Source organism: Thunnus albacares, chromosome 18 (assembly GCF_914725855.1).
Source record: "Thunnus albacares chromosome 18, fThuAlb1.1, whole genome shotgun sequence".
NCBI classification, from domain to species: Eukaryota; Metazoa; Chordata; class Actinopteri; order Scombriformes; family Scombridae; genus Thunnus; species Thunnus albacares.
This window is the reverse complement of record NC_058123.1, coordinates 18,933,645-18,956,068: the sequence shown is the minus strand read 5'-3', so window position 1 is coordinate 18,956,068 and position 22,424 is coordinate 18,933,645. Positions and strand designations below refer to the sequence as shown.

The 22,424-nt window shown below is 39.0% G+C and overlaps 1 protein-coding gene across 1 annotated transcript in view; it reads right to left on the bottom strand.

Moving 5' to 3' along the window:
• The window catches only part of trabd2a (TraB domain containing 2A), a 66,680-nt gene extending 44,683 nt beyond the window's left edge, over window positions 1-21,997 (bottom strand). Inside the window, exons 1-2 of the mRNA XM_044333920.1 lie at window positions 21,310-21,997; window positions 19,484-20,044 (exon numbers count right to left, since the gene is read on the bottom strand). Coding sequence (XP_044189855.1) covers window positions 19,484-20,044; window positions 21,310-21,414 — 666 coding nt within the window. The 5' untranslated portion in view covers window positions 21,415-21,997. The remainder of the gene's footprint in view (window positions 1-19,483; window positions 20,045-21,309) is intronic.
• Between the last annotated feature and the right edge of the window lie 427 nt (window positions 21,998-22,424).

Genomic DNA, 22,424 nt, shown 5'->3' with positions numbered 1-22,424 from the left:
GCCAAGTCACACAGAGAAAAATCCCCATGACTACATCATTGAATATAATGATGACCAAAAATTGTTTTTCCCTCCTCTTTTTGAAAAAGAAAATCCATCCTCTGATATAATTGATACAGTATATCCTATTCCTTTTGATCTAGAACAGTTCAATCAATGAATGTTGACATGAACAAATCTCTCACAGAGCCAGACAGCTGAAGTCTGTGTGCATACAGAGACTTTCTTTTTCTTCAAAATGAGCATGAAAAAAATGGTTTTCATTAGACAGGAAATATTTAAATTAGGGTTTATTCTGAAACAGACATGGCACTGATGTAGAGCTGCAACTAATTTTATTATTTCCATTGATTACTCAGCCGACTACTTTTCTTATTATTCAGATTATTCAATTAGTCTTTTCATCTATAAAATGTCAGAGGACAGTATTACCACATCCCAGAGCTCACAGTAATGTCCCAGAATTGCTTTTTGGACCGTTTAAAAACCTAAAGATAATCAACTTGCAATGATAAATAAGAGAAATGTAACACATCTTCTCATTTAAGCTAAAACCAGTGAATGTTTGGCATTTTTCACTTGATAAATGACTTTTAAAAGGCCAAGTTATCCCTCGTCATCCAATCAAACTGATCATTATGTATCAGCTTATCTTTTTTTTCAACAGGAAATTAATCGGTGACAATTGTAATAATCAATTTATCACTTAAGTAATATTTCAAGCAAAAACACCATCATTTGATGGTTCTGGGTTCTAAGAATTGAGAATTTTCTGCTTTTCTTGGTCTTACATTATTGTAAATTAAATGTTTTGAGGTTTTGGACTGTTCTGGACAAAACAAGACATTGGATGATGTCACTTTGTGCTCTAGGATGTTGTGATTGTCATTTTTTATTGTTTTCTGATGTTTTATAGACGAAACGATTAATCGATGAATTAAGTAAATATCAACAGATTAATCAATAATGAAATTAATCATTATTTTTAACCCTTATCTGATGTCAATCTATGGGTATTTTACATTTCACCTGCTGTAGGACAAATTTCCCTTTTGGAGACCATAAAGTCAAAGTTAAAAGATTATTTAATTACCAGATTTGTTATCAACTAATGGATTAATCAGCTTATAGTCAGCGCTACACTGATTTTGTTTTCTTTGTAAAAAATCACGCTCAGTGTCCTCGCTGTAGAGTGTGACCCCCTTTCTCTTAAATGAAAGTGAACATTTGATCAACGTAGATCACACTGACTGCTCTGAGCCCGGCGGCAAACACACAAACCACATTTATATGAAGCCGTGAATACAGTTCTGCTACTTTGTTTCTGTGTGTTCTCTCTCTTCATCTCCGTCCAAAACCTCTCTCTCCTCTCCCACCCCGTCTCTCTCTCTCTCTCTCTCTCTCCCTCTCTCTCTCTCTCTCTCTCTCTCTCTCTCTCTCTCTCTCTCTCTCTTGCCCTGTAAAAACATTCTTGCGGGGTGCATTTACCTTGGTGCCCGGACGCAGCCAAATATTTAGGCTGTCAAAGGGAATCAGCCTCAAACCAAATGGCTGGAGGTCTGTGTTAGTGTGTGTATGTGTGTGTGTGGGTGTGTGTGTGTGTGTGTGTGTATTAATGTGTGTGCGTACTGGGGATTGTGGTGATTGAAATGTCAACTTCTCAAACCCCCCACTCTATCCTGCCTCACTACACCCTGAACAAGCTGTACATGAGTCCCAACCAACACACCCTTGTTAAAAAGACACACACACGCACACACACACACCAAATTTTCACACCATTACTGATGACAAATGAATGAAAATTGAAAGAATTAATCCATAAAATAAAGGGTCGGTTATAGTCTATGAATAGTCAGTTCACAAAAAAATGAACTGCCAACAATTCTGATAATTGATTAATCATCATTAATCTAGCAAAAATGACAAATTTCCAGCTTCTCTAATGTGATGATTTGTTGTTTTTCTTGGCTTTATATAATTGTAAATTGAATGTCTGTAGTTTTAGATTGTTGGTCAGACAAAACAAGCAATTTGAAGATGCCACCTTGGGCTCGGGGATTGTTTTCTGACATTTTATAGACTAATTCATTGATTAAAGAAAAGTAATTGACAGATTAATTGCAGCACTAATCATGATGTAGTCAACTTTTAACTTCATATTATAGTTTGACCTTATAAGTGTGTAGGACTGCAACTAACAATTATTTTCATTATTGACTGATCTGCCAATGACGTTCTTCATTAATCGATTAATTGTTCGGTCTATAAAATGTCAGAAAAGAATGAAAAAATGACAAAAGTGACAGCTTCAGATGTTTTGTTTTGTCTGTACAACAGTCCAAAACCCAAAAAGCATGAAATTATCACATTTGAGAAGCTGAAAACAGCATTTTTTTTTTTTGCATTTTTGCTAAATTAAGAAAAAGGCTAAATGATCTTTATAAGTATGCAAACAATTGGGAACACACACACAGTGGTGGCACCTGTCATTCACAGACTTTCCCTGCCTTTGTTTTTCTACCTATCATTCTTCCTTTCTCTCTCTTGTACACACACACACACACACGCTCATACAAAACCCCACACAGCAGCCAGCCAGCCAGCCCATCAGTCCACTCAGAAACAACACGAGGGTCTTGAAAACACAGCGAGCCACCAGGAAAACAGCCATCAATCTCTTCGACTGTCTGTTGACTGAAGGAACGCTGTTAATCTTCAGGACAGCACGAGTCAAAAACAACACCGCCCAGCTGTTTCATGCCGGTACTCAAACCGATACAGCTGCGAGCACTCGCATTGTGTGTGTGTGTTATCATGCAAACAGGGGAGAAAATTGTATCAAGATTTGCCAAATTTGCACATGGAAAAAAGCAGCCACGTTGCAACCAAAACAAACGGCTTCGATCTCAGTAGTGTGCACCATGCTGAGATCGAAGTGTTCACACCGCTTCACTGTAAGACACCAAAAGATCACCTGAAAACTGGTTTCGAGTGTCACTATTAGTTAATGGAGCAGATAAATCTCTGTACCAGTATCATCTTACTGTATGTTTACCTCTTCTCTCAGTTTATTGACACATCAGTTTCTATTATAACTCTCTTTCTCACACACGCTTCCAAACACATAAAAATAAAATAAAGTATTTTGAGGCCGTATTTCAGTCCCTCAGTTGCCAGTATCAGGCAATAAAACATGTATTCATCTCTTGAACTCTTTTAGTAGGCTTCATATTTCAGGAGAGGGCAAAGCAGAGACACACACATGTATACACGTAACTTCTGGTGTGAGGTCAGACAGTTTGACCTCTCCACCTCTTCAAGATTTTAAAGGTCACTAATGGATTTCCTACACTGACCGCTTCATTACTAAGGTCACATAAACAGCATTACTAAAACCCTTACCCTCATTTTAAATATTGTAAAGGACAAAAAACTTACAGTAGTATAATGCTGTGATTCTTCCTGTTATGATAATGATCAGGATGAGGTAAATGCATAATATTTTTTTTGTTTTACTTGATGAGTTGTTAGGGGTTTTTTTTGTCCAACATTTTTTCCAAAACAATACGAAACATTGTTGGTGCATGCATATAAGTGTCTTCTGATCTGACAGCTGTTCCAAAAATAAATCTGTTTACTGATTTTAAACAGCTATTGTTAAGATTTGGTTATATTTAGGCACAATTATGACTTGGTTATGGTTGGGAAAATATTGTGGTTTGAGTTAAAATTACTTCTTTGTTAAGGTTATGGTTAGGATTAAGCTTAGGGAGCAACCGTGGTTTCGGTCAAAAGTATCCCACATTGACTTTCGGTAAGAAATGAGAAATTAACAGAACTAGAACTGGAGGGGGTTTTGCTGTTTTGGGGTATTTACTGAAATGACTGATACACTCATTTTTCTTGAGAGGACAGTCTCTATTTTCCCAAATCAGCAGTTTGTTACTTTTATGTAGCTTTAATTTTATTTAGCTGGAGAAAAATATTTGCTACAATTGTCCAGAGCAGCAATACAAAAGACACAAAGTCCTGCAAACAGTTGAGGTTTTGTCAAGGTATGGTATTGTATGTTAGCATACTGTCTAGGGCTGCAACTAACAACTTTTTATTATCAAATAATTTGCTGATTATTTTCTTTATTAATCAATTAATTGTTTGATCCATGAAATGTCAGAATTTCACAATTACCTACAGCCCAAGGTGGTGTCTTTAGACGTTCAACCAACACTGCAAAAGCTAAAGATATTCAATTTACCGTCACATAAGACAAAGAAAAGCAGCAAATTCTCACAATTTAGAAGCTTGAACTATTCAATATTTGGCTTTCTCTCTTAAAAATGTATTTTAAAATTGATTATCAAAACAGTTACCAATAAATAATCTGCTGATTGACTCTAATATTGTCTAACTTTGTAAATGCCCCACCAAACAAATGTAAAAAAGACTTGTCAAAGGTTTTCTGAATTACATTACAATGATGCCAATGATCAAATTGTGATCTCAGCAAATGGATACACATTGAAAGTCTATTTGGAAGCTTGAATTTCATGAATTAAAACACCGAATGCATATTGATTGGTGGTTTATCATTCATGATATTCATTTGATTAACATTCCATGCTCTAAATAGCTTCAATTTGAGATTTTATCAATTTAAATGAGAAGAAAAAACAATTAATGAGTAAACACAGGTGTTCTGAAAATAGAAATACAGTTTCTTGAAGACCTGTTTTCAATCAGTTTTTAAGGAAACAGCCTTCGGGCTGAAAGACACCAAATCTCCCGCTACACGAGATGATTTTTGTTAAGACAACATGTTCTCAACACAGGACAACAAAAACAGCAGACAGCAGTGCCAGAAATAAATCTCCAACTTTTGTCTCTGCCGAAGTCAGATAGGGAGAGACAGCAGGAATGAAAAACCCACACTGCGCTATTTACGACTATCTGCAATTCCCTTAAACCACTGGCCCCGACTCCCAACCAAAGCGCCGCTGGCAAACTAAACTGAACAGGCCGCGCACACACGCCATGCACACAGCCATGCACGCTCACATTAATATGTATGTAAACCCTTGCATCAATGCCTTTGTAGTAGACAAAAATAATGACTCAAAGCACAATATGCTCAACCTCAACCTTTAATGCCATCACCAATACAAACGCTAAACTTCACACATGCAGACAGAGTGTGTCTTTGTAATGGAAAATTAGGAACTGGTGTCCAAACCATCTGAGAACTGTCTCAGTTTGTGGTGAAAGACTGATCAATGAAGGAGACACTGAAAGAGATAAAAAGAGGGAAAGAAAGAAGCATGTTTGTAAGGAAGGGAAAAAAGTGATCAATAAGCATAGGTGCATAGACGGAAAGAGGAAAGAGAGAGAGAGAGAGAGAGAGAGAGCGAGACAGAGGAAAGAGAGCGGTGGTTGTTGTTGTTGTGCTGACGTCTGCCACGACCCACAGCATCACAACCACAGACTTATAAACAACCAACGAAATATGAAAAACATCCAAACATGCTAGATGTGTTGAGGGTCCAGATTTCTGTCCCTCCCCATTCACTGAGCGTGGTATACGTATAAACCCACTCCCGTCATGTGAGGTTACAACCAAAATAACAACTGTCAAAGCTACATAAACAATAAGAGACTGTACTAAAAAAAGATTTCCACTGAGTCAAGATCGGGGGGGAAGATGTGCCGTGGGAAGAGAAGCAACGAGTGACCCGCTGAAAGATATGGGGACAGGGAGTGGTTTGCATTTAAGATCACAATGTAGGAATCCAGCTGTAAAGTATTTTTAAGAACCTAAACAGATTTCATATCTGAAGTATTTTTGAAAAACACATTTTTGCTGATAAGCGTTAAACGTGATAGGATCTACTTTTTTTGCAACATTTGGAATTGCACTTACTAAAGACACATTTGGTTCATGTTTGCAATGCCTCATGGTAAAACTGCATTACTCAGAGTCTCTGTGACCTTGTATCTGTTGAATAAATAGTTATAATATCCATAATGATGGCCAAAACTATAAAAATAACACCAAGGTTGTAAAAACTTGTATAAAATGGCCAAAACATGGAGGAGAAAGACCCACGGGAAGTGAAATGAGCTGACCAAACAGTGGTGTTGTTGTTAAGCTCTAACAGGTTTTATGATCTCAGCTACCGCAGGCAGACAAACCCCCAAAACACAAACAGTCTTTGGGTAGAAACAACCCGAAACTTTCATCCACCGTGTGGAGCTCACTCTGGGTGGGAGGAATCCGATACACGTGTTTATGCGCATGTTGGCCTAACGTATGTGGACGTATGCACAAATGCTTAAAAGCACGTATGCATATAATAGCTTACATACACCTCTGTGATTATCTATGTGTGTGTGTGTGTGCTTCAGCTTGAATGCGAGAGACAGATATATGCAGGCCATGCAGCAATGACGCCCTATTATCACTTTTATCACTGTTGATACTGATTCAAGTACCACAAGGATTATACTAATGTGACATATTGCAACAAATATGCCCAAAGTCATGATCATTTGACTGCAGAGAAATAAAAATGTCTCCCATACATGTCAGAAACATTATTTGCTTCATAGGGAACTTGCAGGTATAGTTCCAGATATAGACAGACATGCAGACAGAACTACACGAACACACAACCGCACACCGCAGCTTTATGCAACATCTCTTTGTCTCTCTCCTTTACGGATGCAAAACAAGTCAGAGCAGCGGACCATCACATTTCCAATTGTGTTGAGACCAATATCTGTCAGTCATCCAAGACGCAACAACTATTAATCAAAATGAAATGTGTTCCAGTGAAAAGATCTTATCTAGAAGCTAGTTCAGGCTGTTAAGGCTGGCTAACTGCAACACCGTTTTCTCACACGCTGGAGGGAAACAGTGTGTAGACCATGCAACACTAAAACCACCAATTTAATGCTGTTATAAAAGATGGCAAAAACCGGTTTACTCTCAATAGGAAGTATCTCTGTTCTCATTCACTAAAGTACAAGAAAAGATCAATTTTCATTTTCACTCAGCTCTACTTTCCTTTTGGGGAAGAAAAGGAGGCAACAGCTGATGTCAGTGATTTGTTAGTCCATTAAGAAATAAATACGGATCGATTATTTCATTTATGATAGGAAGAGACAACACAACATCAGCCTGAAAATGTCCAATTCAGTAAAAATTATCATTATATATCTTAGTGGTAGACAACCAATTCTGCGTACAAGACACCTCACAAGACCCTTTGAGAAAAGTTCTTAGTCTGAATTGGGGGGGTTGCAATATTTTTTGAAACTTTCCAAAACCGACAATCCAACACTTAACGTAACAAAACATGCCTTCGAAGACAGATTGTCTGAAAGCGTGCAACGTTATCCCCTTTTGAATAATTGTAGCGTCTCGCCCCTCAATGACAGCAAGCTTTCTAGTGTGACCATTCAGATGCGCTATAAACACTTTTGCCTTCAGACATGGTCGAAAGACATGTTGTTCATTTAGGTAAAGGTATTATGTGGAATTTTTGACCACTAGTATATTAATATCATTTATATTAGGTACTTATTAGTTCTTTCAGAAATTCATCATGTGCCATACAGCAATCATCAGACAAACAAACAGACAACTACAATACCAGACAGGCAGTTACGGTACCAAAAAAACCCCTAAACTTCCCATCCTGCAGTTCTTAATGCACAAAGAAGCGTAACAATGTGCAAACAAGGGTGGACTGCAAGCTAGCAAACTGCATCACACATCACACGAGTTAAAATATTCAAAAAAGTGGCTTTACATGTTTTATGTCAAATGAAATGTATCCGCCATGTTTGTTAGATCTCAAGGATACACACAATGAGTTTTAGTGAGAAACACTGAATGTAAACTTTTTTGTTTAAAAGAAAACTGGAAAAGGTACCTTTAAGTGTTGGCATTACAATGTCTCAAAATGATCTCCATCTGCCTCTGCAGTACATTAAATTTGACTTTTTATCCAATTTCTAAAGGCTGCTATACAGTGTGACAACCAACCTGTTGTCATTAAGACAGTAAACACTAACTTGACAGGTTACAGACAAGCAATGACATGAATGTTAGAGGGCAACTTTGCAGTGTTGGTTGAAAAACATCACCCAGCTGGAAGAAATTCCTGTTGATGTTTAAGTCAACTATTCATTATATTCCTAGTACATGTGAAGATATGTAACACCGTCAAGATATTTGGCCGTCTGAGTGTCAGTCTGGTCAAAACATCTGTGGAGAACAGCAAAGTCTCACACAACCCTCCTGTGTGGTGCTCACCTGTAACATTCCACTAAAGCCACTAAAAATGTGGAGTGCAGCCAGAAAGACACAAGTGGATTTACAGTCAGGTTAGCTCAAAAACTGGTCCTTCTGACTTATTCAAATGTAATTAATTTAATTAAATTAAAACTAAATCCAGAAAGTCTTTCAGGTTATATTCTGCACACTTTAAATCAACATTTCTATGCAAAAGCAAGGTTACCCCAAAGAAAATAGGAGAAAAGACACTGTATAATCTCTCCTTTTTGCAATCACAAATAGAAATTAATTTCCAAACTACAAAGCTGCACAAAACCTTTCCACAAGTTCCAGGTGACACTAGGTAGCAGAACTATTAATCCTCTGTGCTGGAGCCTGTGGACAGCTTTGGCCTTGTATTGCTCGGCTGAAGTCCAGCCAGGTTTGGCTCATTTCTACAAGTGCTGGAGAAGCTGGATTTCATCCAGACCAGCAACAAACCTGGCCAGTATAGAGAGAGTCTAAGCATACCAAGAGCAATTTATAAGACTTCATGTCAAACTGTGAGAGGCTAATGTTCATTTGAAAACGAAACCTCGATCATAAAAAGCATCTTAATCTGCCATTTTTTTTGGCATTTTGAGCTTTCTGTTTAAAACTGTAGGATTCTTTCACTTTCAATTTTTACTTCATTTTTGTATATTTGTATTTTATGTATTTTTTAAATTCTATTTAATTGATAATTTGGTGTTCATTGCTTATTGTCTTTGAATGTCATTGTAACGCATTTCTTTGCCTCATTTAAAGTTTTAAAAGGTGCTACATAAGTAAAGCCAACTTGCCTTTAGTTTGATACTATTTAGAATATACAAGTGAATCTTATAACTGCTTTGTCTGCTTTGCTCCAGGTGTGTAATTTTCTATTTTAGGAATTAGAAGTTGATGATATGCAGAGACAAGTATGTTAGAGTGATTTTACCCTCTACTGCATGCCTGCTCAGGGGTCACTGTGCCTCAGACAATGAGGTCACAGTCATCTGATTGATTTAACATCAGACTGTGAACGATGGAATAAAGCTGTTCACTGCTGATATGTATCCACATGTTAAGAGGATCATCAGTCTCTTCTTGCTTGCTATTATGTCGACTTACTACCCTGTTTTGCTAGCATGTATCCACAGAGTTCCCTTTTGAACATTATCACAATAAATTGCTGGTGCGGAAACTTTGTGGTAATGTGTTGAGCAGTCAGGTCGCAATAACAGATTTAATGCAGCTTCCCCTGCTCACAGGGGTCCCCTCAATAGTAAATATGTCATGTGATTGTAGTAGCGTAGTCTCACTTTCATATCATGTCATTTTGAAGCGAGCCTTCTGGGTTAAGACATGTTAAAACAATGTTAAGCTTACTCAAGGTGTTTGAATGGAGGTTTAACTGAAATCTGCAGTGTTTTAATGTAACAGGAGACATCTGCCAACCTGAAATAGAAACAGTAGCTTGACCTCATAATGAACTACTCTTGTTTTTTTACTACTGTATATTGTAGCTTACGTCTGCAAATTCAAGTAGTATTTTTTTTTCAATACGCTGGAATAAATATAATCAGCCAAACAGAGCATGTATGACATTCCTTCATTTTTATCAGTCACATGCTAATTCGGAGCCGATTGGTCGTAGCTTTGTAATAACAATGACCCTGCAGTCTCGGCCACATTCAGCCTGCAAAAATCTTAACTTACACAACAATAGAGGGAATTATAGGCGCCAAACAAATTGAAATTAGCATTGTAATGACTCTAATGGCTGTTACGTATAACTTACATTAGCTTTAAATATGGGAAGGTCCCTGTTAGTGAGTGTTAAGTACATCTGTAGATGCTGAGCTTTTCTTACTTAAATTAAGGTGGCGGCACACTGCAAGATAGCAGAATCACAAATGTGTTTCAGCGTTTCTCCATGAGCTGTTTGTCCTTTTCACAATCAGATGTTGGAACAGTGGATGGAAAATCGCCTGCTAAAATAAGCAGTGGCAGAGATATCTGTTACCTTATCTGTAATTACATTCAGAAAGCTTTTTACTTGTCTCATTTGGGTTATTATGCATTAATCCTTGATGGAGATGGAGTTGTTGATTAATTGTATTTTACTGTGTTCAAGTGTAGTGTTAACTAGGACCATTTTGCCAACTGAAGCATTCCTGTGACTTGTATTTTGTGTAATCAGAACTAATTTGTTTTAACACACTGGGCATTTATAGTAATAAACATAAAAGCAAAAAAAAAAAAAAAACAAGATCCAGGAAGTCTTGCTTGATTGTTGTCCTTAAGTAGTGCAGACAACCATGGAAGAAAATCTAAGGCACTCCGTCTTCAGGTGAAATACTATTGTGAATTTATTCATCAAGTATATAGGCAACAAAGCAGACCAATGTGTATCTCATCAGGATCTGACCGTAAGTTTTAAAGCTTTCAAAGTAAATACTGCATTTTATTTTGAAGTATCAAACATTTGTAAGGTGCACAGCGATGATGGTAATATGAGGCTCCTCAGCCAGCACAAGCTTTCATGACCCGGTGTTAAGTCAGAGAAACAAGCTATTAAATCCTTATTTGAGCTGCAGAAGCCGGCGTTACACAACCAGGAAGAGCCTGCAGCAGTCTCCAGGAGTCAGACTCTTCTCTACTGGAGTCTATTACTGTATATTCTTTCAAGGATCTAGGATCTTTTTCTTGGCACAGAATTGGCACCACCCAGCTGATATCTGATCAGCTTTCAATCAAATATACCTGAAATACAAAACGATGCAAATGGAAGGGCTTACGCAGGAATGGAAAATCAAATTTGTAAAATTATTCTACCTTGATGTGAAAGCAAAAGAGGGGGATTTGCTCACAAAAAGTGTTTAGTAGTTCTATGTAGACATTTTCGATGGAACTTTGTAGTGTTTTATAAAGGCAAAACACTCTCTGTAGTAAGTAAAGTTTAACACAAAAAGGCAAGTGTTTAAGGAATTTAAAAAAAAAAAAAACACTGAACACACTTAAAATAGTTTCTCTCATTTCTGTGTCCTTGTTTGGTTTTGGATTAATTCAGAAACCTTAAACTGTGAATGCATTTTTCTGAATGTCAGAGAACACACTGAAATGCCTACAAACGCCTTCTCTGTTTTTACACACCTAAAACAAGTCACACAGCACTTACAGATCAGCCACAAGTGTGGCCAGATGCAAAAACTAATAACCGAAACAAGACATGATAGTATCAATGTTCTCTGCTTGTCGAACTGAATTCCTTCCTGTCTCCTGCCTCTCAGGCTGAGTTGTTTTTTGGTTCAGTATGAGCATAAAAATACAGTGATTACGCAGTTTGAATAAAATCTGTTTGTCTAACATCTGTGTTTATATTTATCAGTGTTCAGTGCAGCAAACAAATCAGACTGATGAACTCCAGGGCTTCTTAGTTCAGTAGCTTTTCTTCATGATGACTTGTTGACAGACTTTACGCTTGAATTTCTATCTATGACGCTTTTGGAAAAAGGGGGTTTGAAAGTGAGAGGAGCTCTGCATCTCTGTCTCCGGTGTCATGTATCCAGACAGATGGACAGATAATGTCTGAGGAAATGCCAGACATCTAATATGCGACTGTTTGGTCAACAGTGAAGAGGAAATCAAGCACCTCAGTGTGAAATGAAACCAGAGGGACTAAAAGGAAGCTGTGAAGACATGTTGGAAATTTAACCGTAAAACTATATACACACATAAAAATATACATACACATATTCAAACGCTCATTCATACACAAACATGAACTCTCGCAAACATGTGCACACAAACATTCATGCACACCCAGACATAAACAATAATAAACAGATATGAGCAATTATATGAACAAATACACACTGGAAAAATACACAGCACGTTGTAATTAGACATGGAAAGTTTACTTCCTTTGATCAAAGTAGAGTGAAGTAAAAATATGAATTGCAAATGATTTGAGGATGAAAAAAAAAAATCAAACCACATATGAAACAAACATGCCTTTTAAGTTATGGATCGTTATAAACTAGTAAATAGTGCAACTGCATGTCAGCTGGCCAGAAACGCAATAATACAAATCACTTCAGTGAGAATAAATATGCATCTGCACAAAAAGTCAGCAGCTTAGCAGGTGTGTTTATCTTACAAGAAGAAGAAGAAGAAGTGTATGTCAAGATATTTTGATCTATCTTACTGCAAAAACATCTAATTTTTCTTGCTTTGAACGAATTACACCACATGTTTCCTGTTAATATCTCATATGATGACATGTACTTTGAATAACTGTTTCATCGGTTATTTGAAAATGTCCACATGATTCATCATTTGTCTAAATAGCAAATTAATATTATTTATGCCGACACAATTATCTGGCAGAGCATTAAAGTTCCACTTAAAAATACCTAAATGAGCTTAATAAATTTAAAGGCAGGTTAAGATTTATTGCCGCTCTTGTCAGTTTTTTGGCTGTGTGTACCTATATGAGTGTACATTTCATCACTGCGGGCCATTCTGCTCTGATGATCACAGAATCAATGGAACGGATAGTTTGTGGTTCTTTCCAGTGAGACAAATGAGATTTAATCAGATTTGCTGCCGGTGTATTGCTGTGTAATACTGTCATCATGCCAGCATATGATCTCTCTCTCCCACACACACACAAACACACACACACACACACTAACCAAACTACTACTTCCCCATTCAGGGTTTTTTTTTAAAATTATCCTAATCAACCTAAGAAGAAAGCACATGCACACACACACACACACATCTTTTTCATCACTATCATCATCGTTCTCATTTTGCCATCTAATCTCATTACAGAGACAGATTTTCCTCTGAGGGCAAACTGCGGAAATCAGTGGCAGCTTGCCCAAAGCGCTGCCCATGCCGGGTGCTGCGAAATAAGGACAGTCATTGTACTGTCCGCAAAGTCGAGCTGCACTTTTCATAGAATTTACATAACCAACACACTTCACAGTCTTTACATTTGGGACAACACAGCGTGTGGGAGTTTTGAGATGCTTACACTTTGTGACAGCGTCTGTCCTGTCTGATGGATTTCTGTACAGAGTGAGCCTTCTGTTCGTTTGTGACCTCTAAGGTCTGACTGATGGTGCAAGACATTTTCCCACAAATCTGCTGATTCAAGGACAAACTTCAGTGTTGAAGTACATACCCAATAACCAAGAGAGCTTTGCTTTTTTTGACGTAATTGAGAACAGACTTCGCTCCCTGCGTGCAGAAAATATTTCTTGACCCAGGGGTCAAGACAATGTTGGAAAAACCGTGACTAACCCTTGTAATCCCAAACCCTGAAATGTGTTATGTAAGGTGATGTAAGCAAGACACAGGCAATATCAGATGTAAAAGTAAGATTTGAGCCTGATATGCGCATTTTTCTAAAAATGTCTAAATTACAGTCAGATAGAAAGATATGTGTGTTAAAAGCGCCAACGCTAGTAAGAACAGTTTAGAGCTGCAACTTTGATTAGTCTATTGAGAGAAAATTAATCGCCAACTATTTCATCATTAAATAATCCATGTTTGTTTTTTGTTTTGAACTGTTATTGTGCATATGTTTTAATTGTGACTTGTAATTGTGCCTGCAGATGAATATTAGCTATAAGCTAACTCTGGTCCAGTACATCAAATAAAAATTTATGTTTAATACTGTACATGGTCCCTTACAAATAAAATAACTAAATAAAATAAAGTTTTGGTCATTTTTAAGCAATAATCTCAAATATTTGCTGGTTCCACCTCCTCAAATGTGATGATTTAATCCTTTTCTTTGTCATATATGACAGTAAATTGAATATCTTTGGGTTGTGGACTGTTCATCAGACAAAACAAGACATGACAGAGGTCACTTCTCACTCTGGGAAATTATAATGGACATTTTTCTAACATTTTACAGACATAATGATTAATCCATTAATCAAGAAAATTATTGGCAGATTAATCAACAGTGAAATTAATCTTTAGCTGCAGCTGTAGAACAGTTTACGATTAGTTTCACATTGGGCAGAAGTTATGTTTGGTTTTGGTTAGTTAAATAACTCTCAGATGAGAAGCAATGTGAATTGAAAATGTAACGAGAACTCAATAGCTCCATTAAATGTGTGCGCCGCAGGTGTGAATGAAACCTCAGACTCTCAACTTCTTGCATTACTCTCAGCTTATAAAAGTTGGTTTTGTTTGGATTTCATCAGACCTTGCCTCATGAAACCGAGCAGATCCAGAGATGTAGCTCATCAGTTCAAGTGAAAAGAAAGCACCGGAGCTGAAGTGAGAAGGTTGTCAGACAGAGGTAACGTCATGATAACTTTAATGGAGACCGAGTCACGCCTTCCCTCCTTAATGGCTCTTCCACTGATCTCAGTCTGCATCTCAACTCTGCGTGTTCCAGTCCCTCCTGGTCATGAATGAACCAAATGGGTTTCAAACATTCCTTCGCTGTTCTCATAGACGTAGACTGAGACCTGCATTCATCACCTCTCCATGCACCATTACTCCCAGTGATGGGAGGAAAGAAACAACACTTTCATTAGCAGGTCTGCTCCACTGAGGTGTGGAATGTCCCGTGGATTTCCAACAACAGTGACAGAGAAAGCCGGCCTTCATACGGCTATTGTTGTCCTCAACAAGCTCACTTAGTGTAATGGGCTAGGCTGAGCCCGCTCTTCAAAAGACGAGGGGCACCGTGCAAGAATAAGAGCAGTCATGCTTAGCCAGATTAGAGATCTGAGTAAAGAACGTATAATTCATTGTGGTTTAAAAATAATGAGCTCAATGGGCTTAATTTATATTGGCAGACAGACTCGAAAATAGACACATCACATGTATGATGAGATTTTAAAAAAGCTCCTAACTTTTTAAATGTAATAAGCTAATTTACTCTCTAAGACTAGACGAAGAGAGAAAGACTCTAACAGACACCAGCAGGTTTTCCAGCAGGATTTTAGCTTGCAATAAGCAGCACCTCTGCTTTTAACAGAAGAGCAAAGGCCACTTATTTAATGAGTGAGTCGTTTAAACTGTCATGTAGTAACTACATTGATAACCAGGGTCTGTCTGATTCAGTTCAGCAGGTGATTGACTGATCAGTCACATTTGCTTTGCAGCAATTGATAAGGGCAGCGTGTCGCAATGTGGCTTACCACTTCTGGTAACCGATTTCTAACAATCTAACATCTTAGACACAACACCACTGATAACAAATTCTCGAAACCTGCCGACAATTCAGGAGCTCAGTTTTTGAGCATAATTACATTTGATTCCACTGAAAATCAGTGAAGCCCAACAGTACTGGAACTAAAGATTTCAGTACAATTCCCAGCCACCGTGATTTTCAAGTGTGAAAATCAGAAACGAAGAGCAGTGGTGCATCCAATCAGTCAGCTGTACAAAAGGGTTGGTGATGAAATTTCACTGAAGCAGAACTCTGGCTAAAAACCTAACATTACTTCATCTGCTAAAAATCTATTTGTATTTTAACCGTGCATCAACATCTGAACTATTGAAAGTAGGTGAGCAGGTAGGATGTCTTTCCGTGTAATCCTTCCACAAAGGCATGACATTTAACTAGCGATCACTTTCAAATTCTACTCGATACACATTTTATTTTCCATTCGCCTGTCGTTTCCTTTGGGGTCTGTTTCACGCTAGATGTAAATGGCCAGTGAAAACATTACAGAGACTATTACAGGCTGTAAATATGGCTCTCTAGTTGTAGCCTGATAAAACAGTGCTTTCAGTCAAGTATTGTTTCACCAGGAGTGTATCTCACTCATCACACCCTATCTGGACATCTTACAGTTGAGTTGAGCTAAAAGGCTTTAAATGGAATTGCCCTTTTCAACTACACGGCAAAACTGCAAAGAAAAAATGTTTACTGAAATATTAAGCGGGCTGCCAGCAGGGCTGAGGCGTCCATCAAACTGCTGTTGATTAGATTGAAACTGAGTGTGGAAATTATGGAGTGCCAAACTGTGTGCTGTGTTGGTGCTGTGTCAGGGTAGGGGTTGTTTCTGGGACACCAGAATTCATTGTTGGGCCTTCTGAAGGCTTTGTGGACTTAATTCAATGAACTGCGATGATGGAGGTTTTCTCTCTTTATAGTCCTGTTTATAGTCCCCAATTTCAGCCACCCAGTTTCTTTCTGTTATATCCATAACAAGACACCGTCATGCCTTAATGAGAAAATAAATAACTTGTTTGTATAAAAAAACATTTGAGAAAGATGACATTCATGATTATTATAGCTTGTGTCTTCTTTTACAGGTTTCTGACACCAGTGGAGATTGTTGATAGTGAAGACATAGTTGAAGAAGTGGAAGAAAGACTAAGGCTCTGTATCACGGTGAATAAAAAGAAGTAGTCTAATTGTGAAATACAAGTTACCAGCAGTTATTTAAGTACATGTGTAGCCCATTGTTACTCTATATCACAAAGTGAAGTGAAACAATTACTGAGAGGAATATAATTAAACCACAATATGGCCCAATCGTGTACAATACAGCTGGAGGTGCAATCAATGGACTCTGAACTAAAAATCAAAACCAACACTGTAAGTATCTACGTCCGGACTCCCGTTAACCCCTTGCATTGGGTACAAATCCAGCTTTAAAAGGAAACTGAGGTTTTGGTGCAGTATAACAACAGCACGCTACATCTGCCTTTTCCTCTGTGAGTGAACAGACATTTCGTGCACATCCACAAGAGGACACTTGTCAGAAAAAGGTCAACAAATAGCTGATGCTGTCATTTTTTTCTGGTGACAACAGTTTCATCCAAAACACTCAAACTGATTTCAAATAACACAAGGAATAGTTGCAACAAATGAGAAAAGTGCAAGAGGATATGTGAAATAATGACTTCACTGCTTATCTTGTGAAAATGCATCTTCACTAGATGTGTTTGTAACACAAGCTAAATTTCATCATCTCATCTCAGTCAGAAGAACAATCTTCACTCTAAGTGATTTTGAAGTCTTACTTATACTCCATGTGTTTACAAAGAAATAAACATTTCCATGGGAAATTCATTTCTATTTGATTAACTATGCAAAAAAGTTACAAAAACCATGATTGTTGACATCTCATATCTACAACCTAGGAGGAAGAATGCTGATAAAAGTGCTGCTGGGTGGTTTGGGCAAAGAATTATAGTCTGAAGGCCCGCTTTAAAATAACAACACTTTAAGCTTCTGGGTGTTAGAGTAAATGGTCAAGTGTAATCCCCTTAGCTCCCGACCAGCATTAGCAGGAATTCCTCAATAATACGTAACATGATTTCATAGTGACTGCTGCCTTTGAGAGATGTTTATAATGCTGAAAAGGTCACCAAGGGGCACAGACAGAAAGACAGACAGACAAGGAAACTTAAGTGTGTGTGTGCTGGTTTGGGGAACAAGGTTCCTTTTTCTGGTAATTTCAGACTTGAGTCATTAGGATCCATTTTTCTTTAATAACAAAGGACGTGGTGGAGCACGGCTGAATGTTTGCACAGCTGATTAACACCACACCTTCCTCCACTCAACTAAGTTATGAGAAAAAGAGGAAAAGAGAAAATTAGAGGCCTCTGAAAAAAGGTTGATAAATCTGAATCTAAACATCTGGTCTTTGTCATTTATGTTACCCATCTCTCTTTTGAGCTGAAGTGCAATGTGAGGTATGAGATGTCAGGGCTTTTCAGCACAGCACATCAAATGTATTGACACAAACCTAAAAAGACTAAAATATCTAAGGGGGAAAATACATCAGCTGCGTTGTGTATGCTACACAACACATTTGATACAAATAGTACACACTGGATATGCAATAAAATTGCTTCTGAGCCATTGATGTGCATCAACAATATGAAATAGAACAGAAGTATATTCTGATGCGAAGCTGCGAGTTAACCTGCAATGATTTGAATCTTGACATTGTCTGTGGTGTTTGTGGCAGTTCAGACTGGAAAAAGCCTGCATTGAAGCAATGGAAGGGGCTGTGTTGGTGAGGGCGTGTTACACAGGAAGTCTAGTGAGTATGAACGCTTATCAGACATTAAAACACTACACAGAAGTTTTGAGGTATTTTGAGGAGAAAGGAAAGTTATCACAGCTGCAATTATTTTATCTAATGTAACTGTCAAATTACGTCATTCATGTTACAAGGTAATGCATACCAGGAATGTGCGCAACACGTATTTAATAGGTCAACACAGTGTCTTGCCAGATGACATCCTATTACGCTGTGCCAAAAGTTGAGACAGGTTCAATTGTTTTACGCTGCTTTTTTTTTGTTGGAGCCCTCTGCGTTGGCATCCCTGCTGCAGTAACAGTTGTCTCATTCAAATATATATGAGGGTACTGCAGCCTCACAGTATTCACTGCCTTTATATGTTGCCCTAAACTCCTCTAAAAAGTCAAACTCATCTTGACCCTAGAGGGAACTAGGGCTGTTTCGAATACCTTTTTTTGGTCTTAATGGCTTCAACAGCAAGTATTCAAATTTATTCGAAGCCATGCTGGATAGGCGGTGGGGGGTCGGGGAGCTCAAGCCGCACTGCTCACGCAAGCTGCTGTGTGGCTGCTCTAACCTGTTAACATGGGTGCTGAATACAGCCTTACACTATATACTACACTCACATGGTCGCGTTTGTGTGAGTGCATCTTAAGTGGCGGAGGTGGTCCAATAGGAACAAGGGGTGAGGAAAGCGAAGATAGAGAGGGAGAGAGACGACGGAGGCAGCGGGGGGAGATCGAGTCACGGTGCAGGTGCCTTCTCCTCCTCTCCACCCCGCTGGCCGCCTCGGTGTCTCTTATGCTATCAGGGTTTTGTTGGTCTGAGTCCAGCTTGCACTGAAGCCGCTGCTCCTTCCGCAAGGTCTCCATGGCACACACCTGCTTTTCTGTTCTCACCAATGTGTTGCTGCCTACAACTGTACATATACTGTATATATACAAATATTTGAAAACTGATTTTGCCGTTCGAATACCATCGAACAAAGCTACAAAGCATTCGGGTCAGCCCTCGAAGGAACACTGTTCATTATACCTGACAATAAGTGTGTTACATTGAGCAAACTGATGATTTTGCTGCTTTTAGAAAGGTGAGACCATTGCAAACATTGCTGAGAGGGTGCGATGGGTGCCCACCAGTGTGGTTTCAAACTCACCTGGGAGAAGTTGAGCCCGTTCAGTGGATGGCACTGCTCCTCCACCTTCTCAACAGCCCCCGTCCTCTTCCTCATCCTTTCCGCCTCCTGGGCCAGGTACAGGTCCAGCACCGGCACCCCTCGGGTCTTAATATCTGCCTCAGTTAACGAATTAACCATCAACATCACCCAAACGGGCCGCTTCCTCTCCCAGTTCCCGGCAATGGCATTGAAGAGATAGTCCGCATAGAGTCCCTTTCCCCTCTGATCTGGGGTCATCCAAGAGGGCATCATGAGTTTCACATACTCGAGGTGTCTTTTAAGCCTCCGATAGATGTCTCTGGGTAGGACATCCTGCAGGTTCTCGCCCTGAGGAAGCAGCTGGCAGCTGGTCAGGGCTGAGATGGTGTACGGGTCCGTCAGGTCCAGCTCAAAGTAGACGATGTTGCTCTCCTGGAATGCCTGCTTGGAGTTTTCAGGGATAAAGTCCCAAACACGTGTGTAGGGAACGTGGATTGTGCCATAGAAATATGAGGGAGGGTCCCTTTTGATCGTCCACAGGAAAGAATTCAAGTCAGTTTGCTGGGGGGAAAAAAGGCGGTAAGATTAGTTTTTCAGTATTGATTATTTGTCAATCATTCTTCTGACGGCTTTGTAGATGTCAGAAAATAGTGAAAAATGTCAACCAAACAAGGATATTTAATTTACAATAATAGTAACGATAAAACATAGAAATAAAACATAGAAACACACATTCGAGAATCTGGAATTTACAAAAAAATTAGAAGCTGTTTCATGCCATCACATTAAACCAACACTGGGCCTGTCTGACACTTATCTTGTCTGCAAGAGGCTGTTTATTAGAAAGACTGCTAACAGACTGATAATGACTTATTAACAGGCCACTTAGGACCCAAGTGCCAAACAAACAATACACATGTCAGTGATTGTCAGACTGTTGATTGTTGCCCAGAACGCTCTGCCCTCCTGTTTGTGCTGGATCGGACCTGATCCAGCACAAACAGGAGGGCAAAGGACATGACTGATGTCGAAGAGAGATCGAAAGGTAATCAATAAAAGAGAGGTTAAGAAATATCATTAATTTAAAAAAAACAGAATTGAAAAAGACTGAATAAATGTTAAATTATTGTTTTTTCCCCAGTGCACGCAGCTGTATGTACAGTAAATGTATATGCAAGGACTTGCATGTTGCAGTCAATACAAGTCAATACACAAAATAGTGCTGAAACGACTCTTTGGTTAATCAATACGTTTTCTGACAGAAAATCCCTGGTCCCGGCTTCTCTAATGTGCATACTCTCAATTTCCATTTTATATCAGTGTAGACAGAAAATGTTTGGGTTTTATACTATTGGTCTAAAAAAAAACAACCAATAGGAAAATGTCACTTTGGGCTCTGAGGACTTGTGATGGACATTTTTCACAATTTCTTTCACATTCCAGTCCGGATCATCAATCAATTAATAATACAATCAAAAATTCATTGGAAGATTAATAGTACATTTAAGAAAAACCTATGATACATGCAGTCCTGCACAAATAAGTTAATTGATCTAAGGAAATAGGGTTTTCTGCTTTAGGCAAGAGTTGATTTTGCCATATTCACACTTCATTATAGGTGAACACAATTTGGAAACATGTTAAAAGATATTTAAGTATAACTTCACATTGAGAAAAAGTGAACTTTACATGAAAAACTGCAAAAGGTCTCATGTTGCAGCTTTGAAGTGTCCAGATAAGACATTAAAGTGGATATAAGTGTGATTTGAAACATATATCAACAGCCAGTAGAATTTCTCCTTATTATTCGTTTCATAATGACTTACTTTCTTGTGTAGATCGCAGTTGGCGGAGTCCCTCATCCTCCACTGATCTGCTCGGACCAGCAGGATCAGACAGGACTGAATGAATGCGCCCAAAGTGCCCCGCATCGTAGCTCTCTCCAAAGTGTGCGCGGTAGCCTGTGTTTGCTTCACAGCGTGTTGCAGCCAACTATACCCCAGAAAAGCATGGATCAAGTCCTACTTCCACAGCTCCGGCTCCATGCGGTCGCGTAAAATGAGCTGACAAGTATCCGACAGACCGTCGGACAGAGTCATGCTGGCTTGCGCCGGGACATGGACGCAGTGCTGCTGCTGCTGCTGCTGCTGCTGTTGCTTCACGTGTGTTTGAGAGAGAGGGAGAGAGAGAGAGGTGGTCACTGGAGTTTACACGGGGTCACATCGTCATCTCACTGTTGGTCAAACTTCTTTCTCCACTCCTCCTCCTCCTCCTCCTCCTCTGCATTGCCTCCTTCGCGATGGTTTTATTGAGAAGTTAATTCCAAAAGTTAGAAGGTTTCAGAATTGAACCAACAGGTCCACGCTGCGTTCACACACCTGAAGCCAAAATAGAGTAAAAAAAAAAAATGAGGACTGTTCATGAAAGTTGTTCGGTTGGTGAAGATGTTGTGAATGAGCAAACTGCACCGACCAGTTGCACTTTTCAGGGACAAGTCTTAAAACCTGAACTTCTCTGCACACTGCGCTCTCTGTCTGCCAAGTTTTCACTGTTTGTATTTGCTGCTCTCTCTCTCTCTCTCTCTCTCTCTCTCTCTCTCTCTCTCTCTCTCTCTCTCTCTCTCTCTCTCTATCTCTCTCTCTCTCTCTCTCTCTCTCTCTCTCTTTGACGTGTGCGCGTGAGCATCTCTCGTGCAACTCCATACCTACCCCCTAGGTTGCCTGCATACCCCTCCCTCCCCCCCTAGCTCTCTCTCTCTCTCTCTCTCTCTCACACACACACACACACACACACACACACACACACACACACACACAGCAGTAATCTGATTAAACATCACCCCGCCCGCGACGCGTAAAGTCTCCATTCACATCATTCATGTCAATGAACTGAAGGTGAGAAAGCCTGCAGTAACTGGAAGGATAAACACATAAAATGATAA